Source organism: Equus caballus, chromosome 5, assembly GCF_041296265.1.
Source record: "Equus caballus isolate H_3958 breed thoroughbred chromosome 5, TB-T2T, whole genome shotgun sequence".
Classification (NCBI taxonomy): Eukaryota; Metazoa; Chordata; class Mammalia; order Perissodactyla; family Equidae; genus Equus; species Equus caballus.
The window spans coordinates 100250654-100271224 of NC_091688.1; the positions used below are offsets into that span (position 1 = coordinate 100250654).

Below are 20571 nucleotides of genomic sequence, written 5' to 3' on the forward strand. Positions count from 1 at the left end.
CAGTGCTGGGAAAACTGGATACCCACAAGTAAGAGAATAAAGGTGGACCCTTACCTTACACTGTATACAAAAATCAACTCAAAATGGATCAAAGCCCTAAATGTAAGAGCTAAGACTATAAGACTCCTAGAAGGAAGCATAGGGGGAAAGCTTCATGACATTGGATTTGGCAATGATTCCTTAGATATGACAACTAAAGCACAGGTAATAAAAGAAAAATAGACAAATTAGACTACATCAATATTTAAAACTTCTGTGCATCAAAGGACACAATCAACAGTGAAAAAGCAATCTATAGAATGGGAGAAAATATTTGCAAACCCTTTATCAGATATCCAGACTATATTAAATAATTCCCATAACTCAACAACAAATAAAAACAAACAACTTGATTAAAAAATGGGTGAAGGACTTGAATAGCCATTTCTCCAAAGACGGCATACAAATAACCAACAAGTACATGAAAAGATGCTCAACATCACTAATTATTAGGGAAATGCAAATCAAAACCACAATGAGATATCATGTTACACCCAGTATGATGACTACTGTCAAAAAAACAGAAAACAACAAGTATTGATGAGGATCTGGGGAAACTGGAACACTTACGCATTGTTCATGGGAATGTAAAATGGTGCAGCCATTGGGAAAAACAGTATGATGATTCCTCAAAAAAATAAAAATAGAATTATCATATGATCCAGCAAATCTACTTCTGGGTCTATACCCTAAAGAATTGAAAGCAGGGTCTCAAAGAGAGATTTGTACATCCATGTTCATCGCAGCGTTATTCACAATAACCAAAAGGGAGAAGTATGAGATCCAAAGGTCCATAGGTAGATGAACGGATAAACAAAATGTAGTGGTTTTCAGGGGCAGGAAGGAATGGGGAATGGGGGGTTGCTGTTTAATGGGTGTAAAGTTTCAGTTTTGCAAGATGAAAAGAGTTCTGGAAATTGGTTGCACAACAATGTGAATGTACTTAACACTACAGAACTGTATGCTCAGAAATACGTAAGATGGTAAATTTTATATTACGTGTATTTTATTTACATTAAAAAAATTGTATCAGTAAAGCGCAATGAGTGTAATGAAGACAATTCTCTCAGATTTAATCCAAAGCATCATCCTAAGAATATCAAAGCCTTAAATATGGGTTATCATTAGATACTAGGACCCATAGGTCTTTCTGAATGAAGAGCAGCCTCTGCATTGGTGACCATTGTGATTTTCCTTTGGTTCTGCCTATTTCAAAGTTTGGCAACCTCAGCCATTATTTCACTCATTCTTAATGAACACTTAAGTAAACAAACATTCATTGAGCATCAACTGTAAGTCAAGCATGGCGCTGGGGGGGTTACACAGAGTGTGCAATTCAATTCTGGGAAAGTAATCATAGATTTTTGGAAATTTTCAGCTGAACACAGTCACTCATAGCATGCTTTAGTAGTTAAGAACATGGATTGAGCCTAATCAACAGGTTTGAAGACTGGCTCTGCCACTCGCTAGCTGTGGTCTTTTTACCTTTTTGCCTCAGTTTCTTCCTTCTTGAAATGAGGATATTAATAGCTCCTTATTCATAAAGTTGCTTTGAGGATTAATATTTATAAAGCTGCTGGAGCATTACCTGGCATAGAGTAAGGGCTAAACAAATTCACAAACACGTACTGAGCACCTAGAAAGACCCCACTAGAAGCTGTGAACATTTGCTTGAACCATGCTCTAGAACCTACTATTTAACATGGTGAAAGGGGATTCCTAGCTGTTTGGCTATGCCCAGAAAATGCTCAAGTCCTTGAAAATATCCCCTCCATCTGTGATGACTGAGAACAGATTGTCTAATGGAGAGGAAGTATGATGGGTGCTAAGTGTCCTGTACCCGACTCAGTGGGGTTACTCCTCCTGAGCTAGCTGTTTCACACTGCACAGAAGGAAGTGGGGAACAAGCCTGTTGTCACAGTGTACATCCCAAGATTGTTTTCAGACAGAAATGCACCATTAAAATCAAGTGTTATTCCTAGGTTTAAGAAAGAGAAAAGCAAAACCAAAAACAAATCCAAAGCTATAAAAGTACGTGCCCTGTCAAACTAGAGTCCTGGATGGAATTTTTTTTTTTTTTTTTTAAAGATTTTATTTTTTCCTTTTTCTCCCCAAAGCCCCCCGGTACATAGTTGTGTATTCTTCGTTGTGGGTTCTTCTAGTTGTGGCATGTGGGACGCTGCCTCAGCGTGGTCTGATGAGCAGTGCCATGTCCGCGCCCAGGATTCGAACTGCCGAAACACTGGGCCGCCTGCAGCGGAGCGTGCGAACTTAACCACTCGGCCACGGGGCCAGCCCCCTGGATGGAATTATAATGATGCTCTCTGAGCAGAAGCCTGAGCTGCATTACAAATGTGAGCTTCTTTATGAGGACCCAAGGGAAACATTAAATGCCTAGAGAATTTGAGAACATGTTAAAAATGAAAATCCCAATCCAAACACAATAACTATGTCTGATGTACACTACGGCAAAACCAGAAAATATTTAGGACATAAACGTAAAAGATTGTCTTTCATTGAAAACTAAACAATCCCTAAGAGCTCTCAACTAGTGAAAACCTGGATGAAAAATCTTGCGTGGAAGTTCAAAACACAGCACTTGGACCTGGGCAAAAAGGGATAAGACTTAACTCTTGATATTTGTCATTATCACAATACAAAAAGGAAAACAACTATAGATTCTGGGTCTCAGTTAACGATGAGTTTCTTACCCGAGTACCTATTAGGAAGAGGTTTTAATTATTATAACCTAGGAAACTATGTACGAATTCTCTGTATTTATATCAAAAACAAAAAAATTGGATTGTCTTTCATTTTGCTAATTTCTATTGCACGTCTGTTCACATTTTAGAAATATCCCAATTGTTTGACAAATAGTATGTGTGAGGGTTTCCTCATACCCTATAATTTCAGATGTTACATTATTATATCACCCTCTGCCTTGTCAATATCTCAGTGGTAAAACAGGGACCAAAATAAGTCTGTTTCATGTGCAACAAAAATATGGACGCCTTAGAGGAAAAAAAATAAGAAATTCAGTTCACCAGTTACTTGCCAGTTACCATGCCAGATGAATACGACTAAACTTATTGTGGTGATCATTTTGCAGTATATACACATATCAAATCATTATGTTGTATACCTTAAACTTATACAATGGTATATGCCAATTATATATTAATGAAACTGGAAATAAAATGAAATTTTTTGCCAATGGGAAAAAAAAAAAGACATAGCACCTGGCCTCAAAGAGATTAATCTAATACAATAACTCCTGATATTTTTTCTCCCACATAATGTCCTACAAATAACATTTATAATTGTGATGCTCTCTCCTAAAGATACTCATGTTGATGTTGTTTTAATAGCCTGGCTGTAGCAGAGAAAAAAAAAATAGTCATGGTTTAAACTTATGTGCAATTCCCAGTGCACTTACTCTGTGAATATCCTTTTCACTCCCACTAATTCTTGACATATTGGTGACATGATAAGAACCACTGTTCGAGTGCGAGTCAAAGAAACACACTCACAATTAAAGAATAAAGCAGTTGAACCTTGGCAAAAGTCTCTGTCATCATGAAGTTTATATTCTAGTGGGAGGAGGTAGACAATAAGATAGACAGATGATGATAGATAGATTGATAGCTAGCGATGACATAGATATGGACATGAATATAGATGTGGATGTAGGTAATAGATGTATATATCAGGTGCAAATAGTGCTATACAGAAATCAAAGCAGAGCTAAGGGCAATAGGAAGGCTGGGGTCGGGGGGTGCTATTTTAACACAGATGGTCAGGAAAGTCCTCTCAATTAGATGAATTAAAGCAATAACCTGAAAGAAGGAAGGAAGAGGGCCACACAGTATCTGGGGGAAATTCTTTCTTGACAATAACAAAAAGGCAGAGGCCCAGAGGAGAGATGCTGCTTAGGCTGTGAGTTTGAGGACCAGCCAATAGACGAGCGCGACTGGAATGGTGTGAGGGAAGGAGAGGAGTTTGAGAAGTAACAGGCTGAGACCAATGGGGCCTTGCATATACACGCCGACCATACTGAGTGAGGTGGACTGCTACTGAAGGGTTCGGAATGGAGGAGTGGCCCACTCACTCACGTATTACACAGGATTACCGTGGCAGCTTTGTCGGGGGGAATACAGTGTAAGGAGGAAAGGGCGAAAGCAGGAAGATCGGGTAAGAGGCTAATTTGATAATCTAGGTATGAGGTAATGGCAGCCTGGATCTGAACAGTAGCAGTGGTGGTGATGAGAAGTGGCCAGATCCTGGATACACTGAGAAAGTAGGGCTGATAGGATCTGCTGAAGCATTTGAAATATGAAATATCAGAGGAAAGCAGGAGTCATGGAGACTCCAAGATTTCTGGCCTGAGCAATTAGAAAAATGGAATTGCATTCTACTAAGATGGAGAAGACTGGGAACAGATCGCAAGAAGGGTGGGGGTGAGGGTGAAAATCATGATGTCAGTTTTGGACATGATCAGTTTTAGCTGTCAAGAAGGCTGTTGGGTAGATATATAGCTCTGGAATTCAGAGAAGTCTGGCAAAAAATACAAATTTGGAAATCATCTGCATATGGATATTATTTAAAGTCATCAATCTAAGTGAGATACTTGGCCTAAGGAGTGAATGTAAAAAAAAAAAAAAAGGAGACAGAAGGGGTGCATATTCCTCTGGGGGCATTCCACTGTTTAGAGTTTGGGGACACGAAGAGGAGCCAGCTGAGGAGATTGAGAAAGAGCATCCTCTGAGGAAGGTCCCGGAAGCCAGTGAAGGCAGTGTTTCAAGAAAGAGGGAGCAATCAACTGTGTGATATGCTGCTGATGGGCTGAGTTTTCAAAAGAGTGGTTTTCAAAAGAGGTGGTTTTCAAAAGAGGACCGGAGGGGAGAAAATGTGCAGAGAGGCACAGACAACGATATGGGGGAGTTTTGCGATAAAGGGGAACAGAAATAGGGTAATGGAGAGGTGCATGGGGTCAAAGAGGGTCTTTGAAAGAATAGAGCTGTAGCATGTTTGTAGATTGACAGAAATAATCTAATAGGACGGAAACCTGATGGTGCAGGGGACAGTGAGGATAAGAGCAAAGCGCCCGAGGGTGAGAGGGGATAAAACACCATGCACAGTGGAGGGGCTGCGCTGAACCAGGTACACAAAGTGGATCCACAGAAACAGGAAGGAAGGCAGGAAGCGTGGGCACAGAACAGGTAGGTGGCAGACGTGGCAAATGAATGACAAGTTTGCAAATCCAACTACTTGCCTGGGATGTTCATTCAGCCTATCATCTGCGTCCCATGCCTTGAGGGGACTGGAAAATACCATCTCATCCTCTAAAATACTTCCCTTTGCCTCTCCTCTCTACTGTGTCATATTCTACAAGTTGAGATTAATTATTCCGGTTTAATGTTTATTTCCCTAAAATGGAATAACACATTAAACCCCATGAGTCAATTACTCTTAAATACGAATGAATCTATTGGGTTCTCACTGTGAGAAGGCTTTTCGTAAAGAGACACGAGAGTACGATGACCCGGGATGGTTTCCTATCGGGGCTGGGAGTTGGAGATTGAGAAGGAGGTGGAGTGGTTGTGTGAAGGAGTGCCAGTGAATCTGCGGAACTCGCCAGGATACACAATGCATTACTCTAAACCAGAACACACGGGCTCATACTTGGGTTTCCTCTTTGCAGCTTGGTTGCCTAGCATCAGTCAGTTGACCTCTCCCAGTCTCAGTTTCCTCAACTGTAAAGGGAGGTAAGAATTAAATGATATAAAACGCATGTGGTATAATTTTTCTATTATTACTCCATTTTTCATGTCAAAAAAATTAAAACGCTGCTATCACGTTCTTCTCTCAGAGCGTATTTCTCGCTTGCTCACACCAGCAGACTACATACACCTGACCTCATGCTTTATATCAGATCCCCCAGTATAGCTCCCGATGGATTAATTGCTGAAGAAAATAAGTCACCGTAACAGGGGCAGAGTCAGCGCTCACAGACATTTGAAAAGGGAGAGCAGCACCATTGCTCTGTAAAGCTTTAGTTTCAGAATCAGAATGGCACCAATTGATAGCAGTGGGGCAGCCATTGTGTGCTATAGGTTTATCCTTGTGACATTTGTATCTATCAAACAAAATCATTTCACATGCCAAATGATTACATACTCTCCTTGGGTAGATTAAACCTCCTCGATGGCGAGGTGCATCGTGTTTACATCATCTGACAATGAATATTTGTTGATTGGAATCAATAAAAAATGCAAATGCAAACCACAGATCAGGATTAATGCACTAAGCAATGTCTATGCGGTTTTTAGCCAACGAAAAAGGACTAACATACACAAATACAGCAATGCTTTAGGAAACATAAACAATTAAACTTTCAGAGGACTAGGTACTTGGCAAAAGCACTTGTAGGGTTCACACAAAATATAAAATTCATAATGCATTTTAAAGCTGTCACATTTTTGAAAATCTGATATGCATAAAACTACTTAGAAGCCTTTTTTTTTCTTCTGAATGTCTCTGCCAAGTTACTTTTCAGAAAACCAAAGCACTCTATAACCACTGGTGTTCAGTATTCATCCCGTAATATATAAGGTCAGAATGGTAGAGCAGGTAATTATTAATCCCATTTGACAAAAAAGCTACCAGTGGCAAATGTATGCATATGTGCTTGCTGGGCATTTGGGATTCAGCTGGCACTAAAACGCCAATCCCTTGAATCCCAAGCAAGTACTGTGTTTATAAAGATAGTTCTTTCATAGTATTAGAGTCTGCAAAGCTTTATTCACATGAAGCAGTTGCTTAATTTAATCTACAATTGCCAGACAGTTTCCTACAAATCTCATTTTTATTAATTTAGACAGAACTAGGAACTTGGCATGATTCTTGTGAAGCCCAAAGTATTTTACTTTATTTTATACTGTTGCAAAGCTTTGAGTTTCTTTGAATAGCCATTTTTCAATGATGTGCCAGTTCATTTGAACAGAACCCCTTGTCTTAAAGATAGAACCTTTCACTGCCTTTCAATTGCTAGGAGACAGAATCAACCTGATCAATGATAATGTGACAAGGAAGTCTGTCAAAAGAGAAGCAATAACCTTTATTTTTGTTTTCATCCCTAAATATTCTTGGAAACAGCCAAGAAATAAAGAGCAATTTGATTTAAATGCTGTAATGTCATCTAGATAAAGGTTAAACGCAACTTTCATTGCACTGAATATCGGTCATATGAGCTTTCTATTTTCTTTCTGCAGGAAGCATGAAAGTCATGTAAAGAGCCGTGGGGGTAGATAAGATCCAAGGTACCATTTAGTCCAGCTCCTGTCTCCACACAGTCTCTCATTTAAGTGGTCCTATGCAGCCGAAACTCCTCCCTTTTTTATAAAATAAAATATTTGTGGAGCAACGTTTGTGGTATTTAACAATGTTTATTAACAGGATGCTCTTTGCATACAACCCAAATACACCTGCAGCATTTGAGTCAATCACTTTGCTTTGTACTCATTAGTAACAGTTTATCATTACCTTCTGTCTTATAAACTTATCATTCTTCTTCTTCCAACAAATCGGTTCCATTTCTTTGTGTTTTTCAACAATTCTAATTAATTTTATAAATGTATATGAATAGGGAAAGAATTGTTTTAGCTCTGCTTTACTGATGAGGAAGCTGAGATTCCAAAAGTTTAAATGACTACCTCTGCCCGACTCAAAACAAAAACAAACAAAAGCAGCAGTTTGTAAGTCGTGGCGCCAGGATACGTATCTCGATTCCTCAACTCTGGATCCTGAGCTCTTTTCTCATTGCCTCCCAGAAATAAATTTTCTTACATAAACAAAGCACTAGGAGCTTAGATTCCACTGTCAAGGGAGAACATCTTCATTGACATTCTGGTACTTCGAAAAGAACATTTTTTTAAATTTAGTAGAAATTTATTTAAATCAACTTGGAGAAACAGTGTTGCATTGGCATCTAGTTTCACTAATGGAGACCAGTATCAACTCAAAACGTTAACTGGAATTTTAAATAATAAAGATGATTTTAAGGCCAAAGTTATTTCCAATCTCTGTGAGGAATGAGAGCGATTAAACTCCATAACACATGGTGATTTCTTTGTCTTTTTAGATTTTATTTTACCGTGGTAAGAACATTTAATATGGGCTTTAAAAAGATCAAGTACTATCCTACGAAACTAAGTAATATCTAAGTGGTCTAAAAAGAATAAATTTAATATGCACAATAGTTGTTCGCTAAAAACATTTAATTAAGCCATGTCATACAAAACACTTAAGTAATTTACATTATCATGTGTGTTATAAATTTTTATATGAAATCATAAGTTCTGGATATATTAGTGAACTAAGGTCTGCTGATTTCCCGTCATTGACCAGGAATTGTGCTAAACATCGTATATACATTAGCTTCGTTTAATCTTCACAAAGGCTTAATGAGATAAAAGTAGTATTTTTCTAATTTTGCAGAGGCAGAAAGAGGAAATAAGATAGGTTAAATGGTTTGTCCAAAACCTAGCGTCTTGTAAAAGGTGGAGTTGAGATTCAAAGGTGGCCTGTGCTTTTTGCACCAAGCCACCCAGCCTCCCGAAGTCCCTACTCTGTCTTGGTAAGCTGGAGCATGATAGACACGACCCTGTTTTCTGGGTTAGTGCAGCCTGGCAGAGGAAGCTGACAGATAACGCCAAAGGCCACAGTTATGCACAAGAAGTTAAAATTTGCATATGGATTTCAATGGTGAAATCTCAGGAGGAAGTCTTGGGCAGTTAAGACACCAGCAAGAGAGAGCTGGATCCCTTAGTTTCTTTGTCCTGTCTTCCTCTACCTCTCTTCGGGAGGTCTAAATAGTCCTGATGGTGAGAGAGAGGTTCCCGTATAAACTGCCGAGGTAATTGTGGCCCATATAAGCCACAGAAGCAGTCTCAGATCCTTTTTGCTGCAACAAACAGTCTGAGCTTATTAATTTGTGGAGGAGCAGAAAGGAGACATTTTGAGACAAATGAGTTTTTGATGACACTGGAATATTTCCAAGGCATTTCTTCACTGAATCCTATATTGGCTTTTTATATGTGGGATCCTGAAATAGACAAGGCATCTTCTTACGCTTTCTTTTTCTTTTTGCTTTCAAGCTTATTGGTACAAGTGGATGGAATTACTTCAAAGTGGTTCTCTTCCTGTCTCTTGCACACTGTGGATGATAACACATAGTTTTTAAAAATATATTGGTGATAGCAGCCAAACAAGGCTATAAAGTTTCTTATTGGGATGTAAGCGATTCACACTGGACTTCTGATATGTGTTTCAGTATAATTGAGTTTGGCTCATTAGAATGTGATTATCACATGACAATAAATGAATACTATTTTGTTTCTTCAGCATATCAAATAATCACATTGTGGGTATTATAAAATTATTTCTTTACAAACTCACGTGTACTTTGACTCCTTCAAATTGGCACATTCCAGACTCAGTGATGCTTTTCAAATAATTTCTGGTTTACCAACCAAGGCTGACAATAATGTGAACGTTTGTTTAGAGATGTAGTAAGATGATTAAACAGCAGCATCTATTATGTGACTTCTAAGGCATGAAGTATTGTGCTAAGGACTTTAATACATTATCTTAGGAGATAGAAACTAGTAGGCTAGATAGACAGATGTGGTTTTTTAGATTAAATTAGCATTAGAAAATATGTAAACATAAGGCTATTTTCTCCATTTTGCAAACGAAGGAACTGAAGCCCAAGAGAGTTAATCACTGATCTAAAATTTCAATAGCAAGTCAAGAGAAAACAGTGAAACTCAGTCTAGCTTTCTTGACTCCAGACAATGTAGCATAAAACAAACATTAACAGTAAAAAATAAAATTCAAGATAACATCAAAATTATACAATTATAGAATCCTATGTGTAGTATATTAAGACATTACATAATGTCCCATACTAATGATACAAGTTTTACAGTTTTAGAAAAAGAAATAACATTTCTTCTTGGAGAAGGAAAATTTGAATGCAACAGACTTTCATCCTCTTAGAAACTGTTTCAAGCACCTAAAACCAACACTTTATCACCAGGAAAAGTCATCAACTATTATAGATGCCTCTAATCCTCCACTATAACTGTTTCAATAGTTTACTTTTTAAAATGGGGCCACAAACTTATTCATAACGTGTCAGTATGTTAGTATACTATTAAGAATTAAACTCTTAGGGCTGTCCCAGTGCTCGATGGCATGGTGGCTAAGTTTGCACCCTCCACTTCCACAGCCCAGTGTTCGCAGGTTCTGATCCCAGGCATGGACCTAGCACTGCTTGTCAAGCCAAGCTGTGGTGGTGTCTCACATAAAATAAAAGAAGACTGGCATAGATGTTAGCTCAGGGCCAATCGTCTTCACACACATACACAAAAAAAGAATTAAACTCTTAAATTATGGTACAAGAACATGCTGATGGAATGGAAATAATTCCATATTTTAAAAATATATGAGTCTCTTTTTGATCCTGAACACTACTGTTCTCCATCTAAATGTGCTCTCTTCAAACTAAAGAAAACATATATATGATTTTGTATATGGAGAGAGATAAAGAGATAGAGAAAATGTGGAAAAACACTAACAATTAGTAAATCTAGGTAGAAGGTGTTCATGGTATACTCTTTCAAGTTTTTGAAATTTTAAATCTTCACACCCAGTGAGCTCTCCTTGGCCTACATATCCTTCTGCCCTCCTCATTCATCCTGTTGCCATTCCTGGACATCTTGGATGCATATAATTTTAATGTTATAAATTGTTTAGAAATTTCTATGACTTTATCAAGCACAGCCACACAGAAACTGTTTCTCTCTCCACTCATTCATCTCTTAAATAGACAGCTTTCAAGTACTTGGAGGTGATGGAATCTTTGTAAGACTCCTCTGAAGTTGTCCAAGCCCACAGCCACCCAGGTTGCTCTGTTCAGACCTACGACCAGGGAAAAGATCACCAACACCATGTTTCTCAAGGAATCCCCAAAATGTTTCCTAGGATCCTGATGTTCCAGAAAAATACAGTTTGAAAGCAGCTTTCCTTGAAGTCACTCTACCCCTGCCCCTTCACTTCCAATCTGCGTACTTTTCAGGGAGGCTGAGTTTAAGGGGTGTAGGTAGGAAGAGGAGGACGAGCCAGTCTGTCAGCAGAGCACATGTGTGACAGGTGTTCTTTTCCACGAACGGTCTAGAGAAGCAGTCACTCCTATTCTCCCGCAAAGAGAAAATGCCTAAGTTCTAGCAAGAAGTAATCTGAGAAGCGCAACAAATTACTTTTTTTTTTTTTAACTTAAAGTACACAGTGAGATTCAAACATATCTGTGTCAAAAAAATTGCTAGGAGTGACAGAGGTCCCAACCTCTCAGTTCAGGAAAAATGAGACAGAATCAAGTGAAATTTTTCACCCCGGTGATGTCTTTTCTAGAGTGCAAGGATGACTAATTCACAGTTTCCTCCCTCTGCAAGTCATGGACTCTTACTTCCAAGTTCACCTGGGAAATCCTACAAAAAGCTCAGATTGCCGTAGGTCTTGCTAGTGTCAATATTTTAAATGTTGCATCAGTGGGAAAATACAGATAATTAAGCACTCTAATATATAATATGCAAACATTTTAAAGGCCAACTCACAAATAGATTCCTGTGTACAACGCTTCCACTCAGATGGTTAGTAAGAGATATGTAGAGATTTCCAGAGCTGGAGCACCAGCTGTGCTGTTTGATGCATGAAGAATAACCAAATAAATAATTGTACAGTGCTACAGACAAACATTTACTTTATAGCACTACAGGCTAGCTAGTGTGATTTGTACACAGTGGCTTAATTAAATATGCTACCATGTAAAACACTTAGCCTCTAGTGAGATATTGTAATTAAACCTGTATCTGTAATATCATAGAACACAAAATGGGAAACAAGCTATGCAGCCTCACTGGCAGAAAGGGCACACACCTATTAAGAAGCGGATGGAGTAAGGAAGCTTGCAGGGTAAGTATCAACGAAGCTTCCTTTTCTCCTCCTTCAGAGCAGGTTAAAGGAAAACTGCTCTAAGAATCAAGAGCAGGAAACAGGAACCATATTCATTCTTTCTATTATTTTTTCTACAAATATTTCGTAAGTCCCAGCCTTTCTTGCAGGTGCCTGGGATAGAGCAAAGAAGACAAAATCCCACCCTCGTGCAAGGTAGCAGGGTTGGCAGACAATAAAAGAAAAAAAACAATATGGCAAGCAAGCATCTCTTTTCAGGCAATGGATTTCCAGGTAAAGGTAAGTACCAAGAAGAGAACTAAAGCAGACTAAGGGACTAGAAAGTGGAAAGTGGTTTTTGAGATACAGGGTCAGCAAAGCCCTCTCTAGCCGGTGATGTTTGAATGGAAGCAAGAGACGAGCCACGTCAACATCCCGGGGACTAGTCTTCCAGGCAGAAGAAAAACCAAGTGCGAAGGCCCAGATGTGGAAACGTGCTGGGTTTGTTGAAGAAGAGAGAGGAGGCTAACAAGGCTGGAGAAGAGGGGATGAGGTCACAGGTAGCCTGGGGCCAGATAACATAGGGCCTGGTAAACCATGATAAGCCTTCTGGATTCTTTTCTGAGAATCATGTAAACGCCTCAAGCATAATGTTGCTGGTGTCTGGACAGAGATGTTAGAGAAGGAAGCACGATAAACATCCAAGGACGAAAGCTGGGAGACAACAAAACAGGCAGGAATGGGAAAAGAAAGCAAATAAGAAATTGCAAAAGGGGCTCAGACTTCAGCAGCTGGGCAGCAGGCACGCTCGCGGCCACCTTGGGTCCTGGGGGCTGTCATCATTACTTTACAAAGCCCTTTTTACAGTAAGTATTTTTAAAAATCCAATATATTGAAGACTTGCAGACACTAAAAGGCTAGGAAAACACTATTTATAGACTTGCACTACTGAAAAAATCCTTGCTCAGATTAAAGCAATAGACTCAGGCTACAAGTCTTAGCTTTCCACTGGCATTCAGTTCAGACTGTGGACTAAGATAGTTTACGTAAAAAACCCACCAGGATTATACATAAAACACAACAAGAAGCACCTTTAGTAAATTAGGACTGAGCACCTGGGCTTCCCCAGATGCACCCATCCTCCCAAACACCTTTGCTCTGACTGTTTGATGCATTTGGGGGTGGCGCATCAGCTAACACTATGCACAGCATCATGCCATAGGTGATGAATGCAAGGATCAGCACGTCTACAGACTTTCCTCCCAGTTTCCATAAACAGCAATTTGTTAAGTCATAAAGAATGTCCCAAGCACAGTTTTCAATGATATGGGATGTGCACAATAATTAGAGTCATTACCTCTCAAACACACATTCCCCCTTTCCCCTTTGCTTCCAAGCTCCTCGTCCTCCAACCCACTCTCCACAATGCCTGCAAAGGATCTTCCCCAGGTAAGCTGTTAATGGTGATCCTCTTCTCGCAACCTCGCAGTGGCCCCCCGCTGATGATGGAATAAAGCCCCAGTCCCATTCATGATATTGGAATCCTAAGGCATGGCTCCACTCTACAGGCACAGTCTTACTTGCTGTCTTTGCCACCTTGCATCCTAGGCTGTAACTCCAGTGAGCTTTGCTCACTTTCCCCCACGCTCTGAATCAAATCTCAGTTCAGCCCCTTACTTGCTGTGCAACCTTGGGAAAATTACTTATCCTCCCTGTGCTTCATCCCTTTTCCTATAAAGTGGAAATAATAATAGCATATAACTCATGGGCTTTTTATGGGACTAAATAAGTAAATATATTGAGAACAACGCCAGATGCATTTTAAGTGCTGAATAACGTGAGCTTTTACTACTATTTGTCAATGGAATTTCCTTATTATTTCTTCGCGGCCAAAACAAATGTTCTTCCTGCTCACTGTTCTCCTTGAAAACTCCTGCTCATTCTTCAAGACCCCACACAAATGTCATCTCCTCTCTAAACCTTCTCTATCACATTGACTCACTTTCTAGCGGTATTTATTTCTTCTGTGCTCTCATGACAAGTTGAGCATGATTCTTCAATAGCATTATTTACACACCATTGATTAATTATTAATGCATAAGTTTGTTTCCCAGGTAGTATATGAGTTCTTTGAAGGCAAGGGCTCCATCTTTCTCATTTTGTATCTCCTAAACCCAGAGGACGGCCTGGACATAGTAGGTAGTCAACAAATGATTGGTTCAATTAAATGTTCAATCAGTAAATATATAAAGACACAGATAGTTCTCAAAAGTTTTTCAATATTGCTAGGAAATAATTCAAGGAGATTGAAGAATAATATGAAGCACAGACAGCAGATTTAGTTAGCAAACTAGGACTAAATTGCTTAAGATAGTAAAGGTGTCTAAACTTCAGAGAAAAGTCAAGCCTATATTATGTTCATTGTTCTCTTTTTACTCTTCTCCAGTTATTCCAGCTTTGTCTTTTCAGGTATATAAGTTCCTTTAGAGTATGAACCATGTCTTTTAATACTTTTGCATTTAAATATTAGACAGAAAAGTATACATTTCGTGAACTTTTGTTAAAATGAGGAAAGATTTCCAAGACAGAGGTGGAACTAAGTGGGGAGAAGGACGAAAAACACAAGTACTTTTTCTAACACTAACTCTGATTGAAAGAATATTGTTCCCTGTGCAAGCATGTTCCATGTGCAAGCAGGAACAGACAGATGGAGGTGGTGCTCACCAATATATTTGCTCTTCAAGAGGAGAATGTAGGGGAGAGAGGGGTAGTGGCCCAGGATATATTCAAGATGTCACCAATAGCTTTCTTCAGAGAGCATCATGCTGCTGATGATGAAGGAGAAGTGATGACTGAGATGAAAACATCAGCAAAGGAGAGACGGTTGAAAAAGCTGGACACTGTGTGGCAAGTGCCAGTCAAGAAAAAGCATGCCACATAAGCCAGGTAGGAGAACATTATGCCTCAGAAGTTGTCACCTCTGATTTGAGGTTAGGGATAAACAATATGTTGACCTAAGGACTCTGGCATTAGTTTCCCTGCTCCCTATTCAAGAATGCTGGACATTCTACTGACACTTTGCAACATATGACATGCTTTTTATCTATATTTTTTCATATCAACTAACAATGAGGGTGGTGTCCACTTCTGGGTTTCAGAATTGAAAGTATTTGGAAATGTGGAATGGTGGTTCAGAGTTAAAATAATGATTAATGTAGTAGAAATACTTGGAAGAAGCTAAAGCAATTCAGAACACCTTTTATATCTGCAACATATCATATTGAGAAGAATATGAACATAGAGCATTCTTATACTCCAAGTGAAGCTTAAATGAGATAATATATGCACACTTTCCAGTAAAGAACTTAAAACATAGTAGGTGTTGGAATCCATGTGGGTTGAATCACAATTTTTTCTTTTCTTGCTCACAGCAGTGCTCAATTCTACATGTTGAGTGAATAAAAAAAGAAAACCCTGGGACCAGTTGATAATGACCTTCAGATTCATGCAGGTTCTTATAAGTCTTTTCTTAATATCCATTAAGGACCAAAAACCAGATTATAAATATTACATATTATATAGATATTGATCATGAGGAAAAATTTTGCAAGACCTGGACTATGAAGTAATTAAACCTCACTAAGTGAGGTTATAGAAAATAGGGCAGATTTCCATATGTCAGAGATGGAGTAATCGTGGTCCTGCTGAAGGGAACGGAAGCAATGAGATAATCATCCAAATTCCTTCCAGATTTAGGATCATATAAATATTCTGATTAGTGACAACACATTGAGTATCTATTTTTTTCAGACATTTTAAAAATAATCACAGAGTCAGTATTTCACAAGTGGTTCTTAAATCTGCTGCCATTAGCCCATACTTCATAACTTGGGTTTTCAAAACCAGAACTACACGTTACTACATGTTAATCTGACCAAACTATGAAATCTACAAATAACTAAAGATAAAAAAAATTGTTCAGTGGGTTTAGACATAAACTGCATCCTCGGCATTGTTTAGCTTCATCATGAAAATTACTTTAATTTCAACGCTGGAATCAAAACAACCCAGTCTTCTTAAAAGAAGTCTACTGTCTACTGTAAAGTAATAACATGTTTTTAGAGACTTCTAAGTGCATATCTTGGAATTTCGAACTTAAATGCATGGTTTGGAAAATACCAATCATTGATCGTGAAAGGATGGTTACATTTCATCATGACAAAGGGGCAAAAACAAAGCACTTATGCTTTTATTTCCTCATGTAATGATTACATGTGATGTTAAAAAAAACAAGAAGCACATAATTTTTAAGGTTAGTGAAAAAGTCATTCAAATACATAGATATGTGTATATTTTCCAAAAAGAAATTTTCATTGAATGTTTCATGAAAACAAATTTGAAAAATATTAAATATACACTCAGATAAAACAATAAAAATAAATATAAATACAGACTTAATCGGGAGCTGAAAACAAACAGTGATTCAGCTTTACTAAGAAACATAAGGAGAGTGTGCGAGTTGGGAGGGAAAAAGGGTGAAGATGAATCATGGTCATAACTAAAGTTATTTAATAAGTTTGATGATTAATGGATTCTTTAAATCCATATTATGGTACATTATACCAAAGTCATGGGTTTTATTTTTCGGAAATTTTTGTCTTAATTCAGCTAGAAGATCACCTTAACAGCATAAGTTACCTCAGCTATCATTTAATTGTTCTCTTTGTAACTTGCTGCAAGAAAATTTGTATAATGCATGAGTGAAACTGGCTCTTTAATCATTTCAAAATCGAGGTTCTTTTGAACAGAAAAAAATCCAGTATTTATAGCTCTATGTTCCTAGCACATCAAAAATATCTTCTAAGTAAAAGAAAGGTCACATCATTATCTTCAGAAACCCTACAATAAGGAAAATATTACTGAGATTTTATGAAGATTTATCATTATCTGAAAATTAGCTTAGTAAAATTACATGTCCTTCTGGTCAAAATAATGGTTTAATATTAACCCAAATAGTAAAACATGTGAGTCTATTAATTAATTGTACATTTTCCATCGTTGTTCCTTTTATGACAATTAACTAATAATATACCTATATACCTTCTCCTATTCAGTTACACTACTTAGCAAACTATATTAGGGAGGGGGTAAACCACAAGCAAGAAGGCTTCTTCAAATCAGTATAAGATTACGATTAAGTAATAAGATTTAATTCATCAAAATGACAAGCAAAAGAAAATCCCCAATAAAGCAATTATATGAACAACAGTCCATCGTCAGGAAACAAAAATAACCATAGCATTTTTAGCTGGGTAAAGTATATGTTGGCTAAACGTGTGGTGTCCATCAATGGCAAGCTACATATTTCCAGGGGTAACTTGAATTTGCCAGTGCACTGTGCAGTAGATTAGGCAGACAAACATTTCAGATGAGTATAAAACAGGATTCAAGTAAATACTAATTGTCAAAAACCAGATATCCTCAGTTTATCATGTCAGTGGCAATCTAGTATGCAGCCCCCAAATCACTGTGTTAGAACTGCCTTTAAGAAGTACTAGCTCCCTTTATTGCTTAGGGTCCCTACTAAATAAAAACTATGGATACAGACACCCAATTTTGAAGGGTATCTTACTCTAAAAGAAAGTATATCCTTCAAAGAAATCTCAAATGGCTTAGCTTTCACAACTACAGTTTATTTAATTTCTATTGTGCTGTTCCTTACATTTCGTTATTATACTGGTTGAAGGAAGCTACCCTACTGTATATAACATACACATTAAAGGTCATAGGCTCAGTGCAATTTTCACAGAGGGATCCTGAATGTATTTAAACTATGTTTAAACTATATTTATTTAAAACTATAAACTTTAAGTCGATTTTTTACAAGAGGTTCTTAAAGCAATTTGAATTACAAATAAAATTAATTAACCATGTCATTTCAGAAGTGGGAACTTAGTTTTCCCTTTCCTTAAGTAGTGTAAAGATAAACTAAATAAATCAAACGCCCCCTGGGTTATACACTACAAACACGGCAACGCCATAAAGTAAGGTTGACTTTATGCATTGTCTAAAGAAATAAATTAGGACTAAGATTAAAACACTTATTCTCGTACCAAAACTATGCTATTAAAAAATATCAAGAACGACCACACAAAGACACAAAAAAGTCACCTATCACCTGAACAGAGATTAAACAAAACACAGAATTTTTAAAACTCCTTCAATAGTCAATTTACCTAGAAGTGGCTAGGTATTTTTTACAAGCAGTAATTTCACAGGCTCTTATCTCATCTGAAAACAGCTAGGAGCACAAAGATAATTTCACACACAGTGCACTGTGTATTCTTCGGCTGACCCCCTCACCATTCATCTCACACGCGTGGTATGTATGATGAACAAAATTCAAAGGTTCCATTTTCTCCATTTGCAACTCACAGCTGCTGAGGAAGAGCGCCGCGGACCCCTCCGCGCCCCGTCTTACCATGTGTGAGCCACAGTGAAGCGGCGGCGCTGCCGAATGCTTTTATTCACCAGCAACTTTCTGAAAAAGCACGGTGAGTTCCTTGGCGAACTGCGTGGAGAAATTTTAGGAGACGTGGGTCTGTTTCCCGGCAGTCTGGGAAGCTCGAGTTCCAAGTGCATCTGCTCCTTGAAAGTCTTTATGCAAACCTCAGATTCAGAAGCAGTAAGTTCTTTTGAAGAATCTTTTGCTGTCATGTCTTATGTGAGTGCTAGCTTTCACCATCCAAAACAAAACCCTCTAACATAGCAGAGACCCAGCTGCAGGTAGGGAGGCTGAGAAGTCTGCAAACTGCTCCCGGTTTAATTGAGGAAGCTGGAGCTCCACGGCAGGAGCTGCTTAGAGCAAGAGCAGCATGCTCGAAGAATGGCAAGTCAGGCTGTCACAAGGAGCTTTATCAGCCCGGCTTTGCCTCTGAAAATGCGCCAAAGTGCTTCCCATGTCAGTAGCCTCCTTGTGGATGAGGTTCGTCTGCAAGCGACACACTGACACTCACTGAATTCATTCAGCTGAATATATCAACTCATGAAATATTCACAAGGGCTTCTGATAAATCCTTCACATGTGTTTTTCAAAAAACCTTATCAAAGGACCTGCATTCACCACTGGATAGGAAGCAAACCTGGTCACCTGGTCACTTGTTTTGTTTGCACAAAGAGCAGAACCAGAGCCCGGCGGCATGCGTGGTGTTTAAAGTCTTCATTCAGAATTATCTTGCTCTGTAATGCACACAACAGTAACTCCACCTACCAAATGCTATTGGCCAGAATTATCTAAACAACGGCACTGTTTCCCCCTCAACACCCTCCACCCCGCAGATTTTCACAGAATTTGTGAAGCTACCGTCCTCATCACAGTGAAAACATTAAATCAGGGATTGTTGAAAAGCCTAACTAAAACAGCCCCCCAAATTCCATTTCTGAATGAAAGAGCTGATTACTGAAGTTTTTTTTTCTCCCTTCTCCAGAAGATCCAAAACAGCATCAATAAAAAAAACGTCAGCTAACAGGAAAACACTGGATTAGGTTCATTCCCCCTGAGGAATTTAAAGCCTGATCTTTATTCCAATGCACATTACCCTCATTCTTCTGTTTAAGAACATCGTTCCTGGGTTGCACAAAGCAGACACTCTGGTAGACACAAAGTCACTTCTAAAAGCCGAAGTTCCCAGAGTGGAAATGAAGGTGACAACTGGGAAAAATGAGTGCTCCCAGTCAAAGCGCAGAATCCAAAATCAAGAATCAGGCATGTGTTTGTGTGTGTGCAGCTAGGGGTACAAGACAGTGCATGCCTGTGCGAGGGTATATTGACTCGTGAGTGTGTGTGGGTGCTCTGTTCTCAAGGGCGGGCAAGTGAGACATACGGGCAGAGAAGTCCAAAAGATCGCAGGTTCCACAGCTCATCATTGTCACCTGAACTTTCATTTGGAACTGTGTCGGAATGCGGCTTCTATACTTTAGAAAACACGCGGAAGTAAAAAGAATGTTGCAGAGCTTGAAGTGTACAGATGTTGTGAAAAGTCTGTACTGGCCAGGACTGCCACCCGGGCCAGCCTGATCGCACAGGCATTTCACAAATCAGAGCGAGGGCTCTTCAGGGAGGGTGACAGTTAAGGAATGACTCACAGTAAGACTGCAGTGGAAAAGGGAGACATTTATTTTTTCTTCCAAGGTGTGAGGACTTCCACCTTTATAAAATCACTCACATATGTCATATGCTCTGGCTGAACAGCTAAAGGCCTGCCTAAGAGCAGACAATGACCTCTGTATAGGAAGAAATAAACCCCACACAGCCCTTGGGGGAAGTCACTCAGACATAATAGAAAGGATGTAAACTCCTGGTTTACAGGTACCATCTTGGAAAGATATCAATATTGCAATAAGACAAAAAATATGTCATGAACAAAAGCAAAGTCATGGGATTTTATAGTTGGAGTGAATCCCAGAAATCACCTTGTTCAGCTGCTCATTTCAGAGACGATGAAACAGACCTAGAGAACT

General features: G+C 38.7%; 1 protein-coding gene across 4 annotated transcripts in view; it reads right to left on the reverse strand.

The window, feature by feature from the left end:
- The window catches only part of PDE4B (phosphodiesterase 4B), a 486666-nt gene that overhangs the window by 308929 nt on the left and 157166 nt on the right, over positions 1-20571 (reverse strand). The window contains exon 1 of one of the 4 annotated variants that reach the window (XM_001500306.6): positions 18533-19299. The exons of the other annotated variants lie outside the window; for them this stretch is intronic. Coding sequence (XP_001500356.2) covers positions 18533-18768 — 236 coding nt within the window. The 5' untranslated portion in view covers positions 18769-19299. Of the gene's footprint in view, positions 1-18532; positions 19300-20571 lie in introns of those variants that run through there. 4 annotated transcript variants of the gene reach the window in all.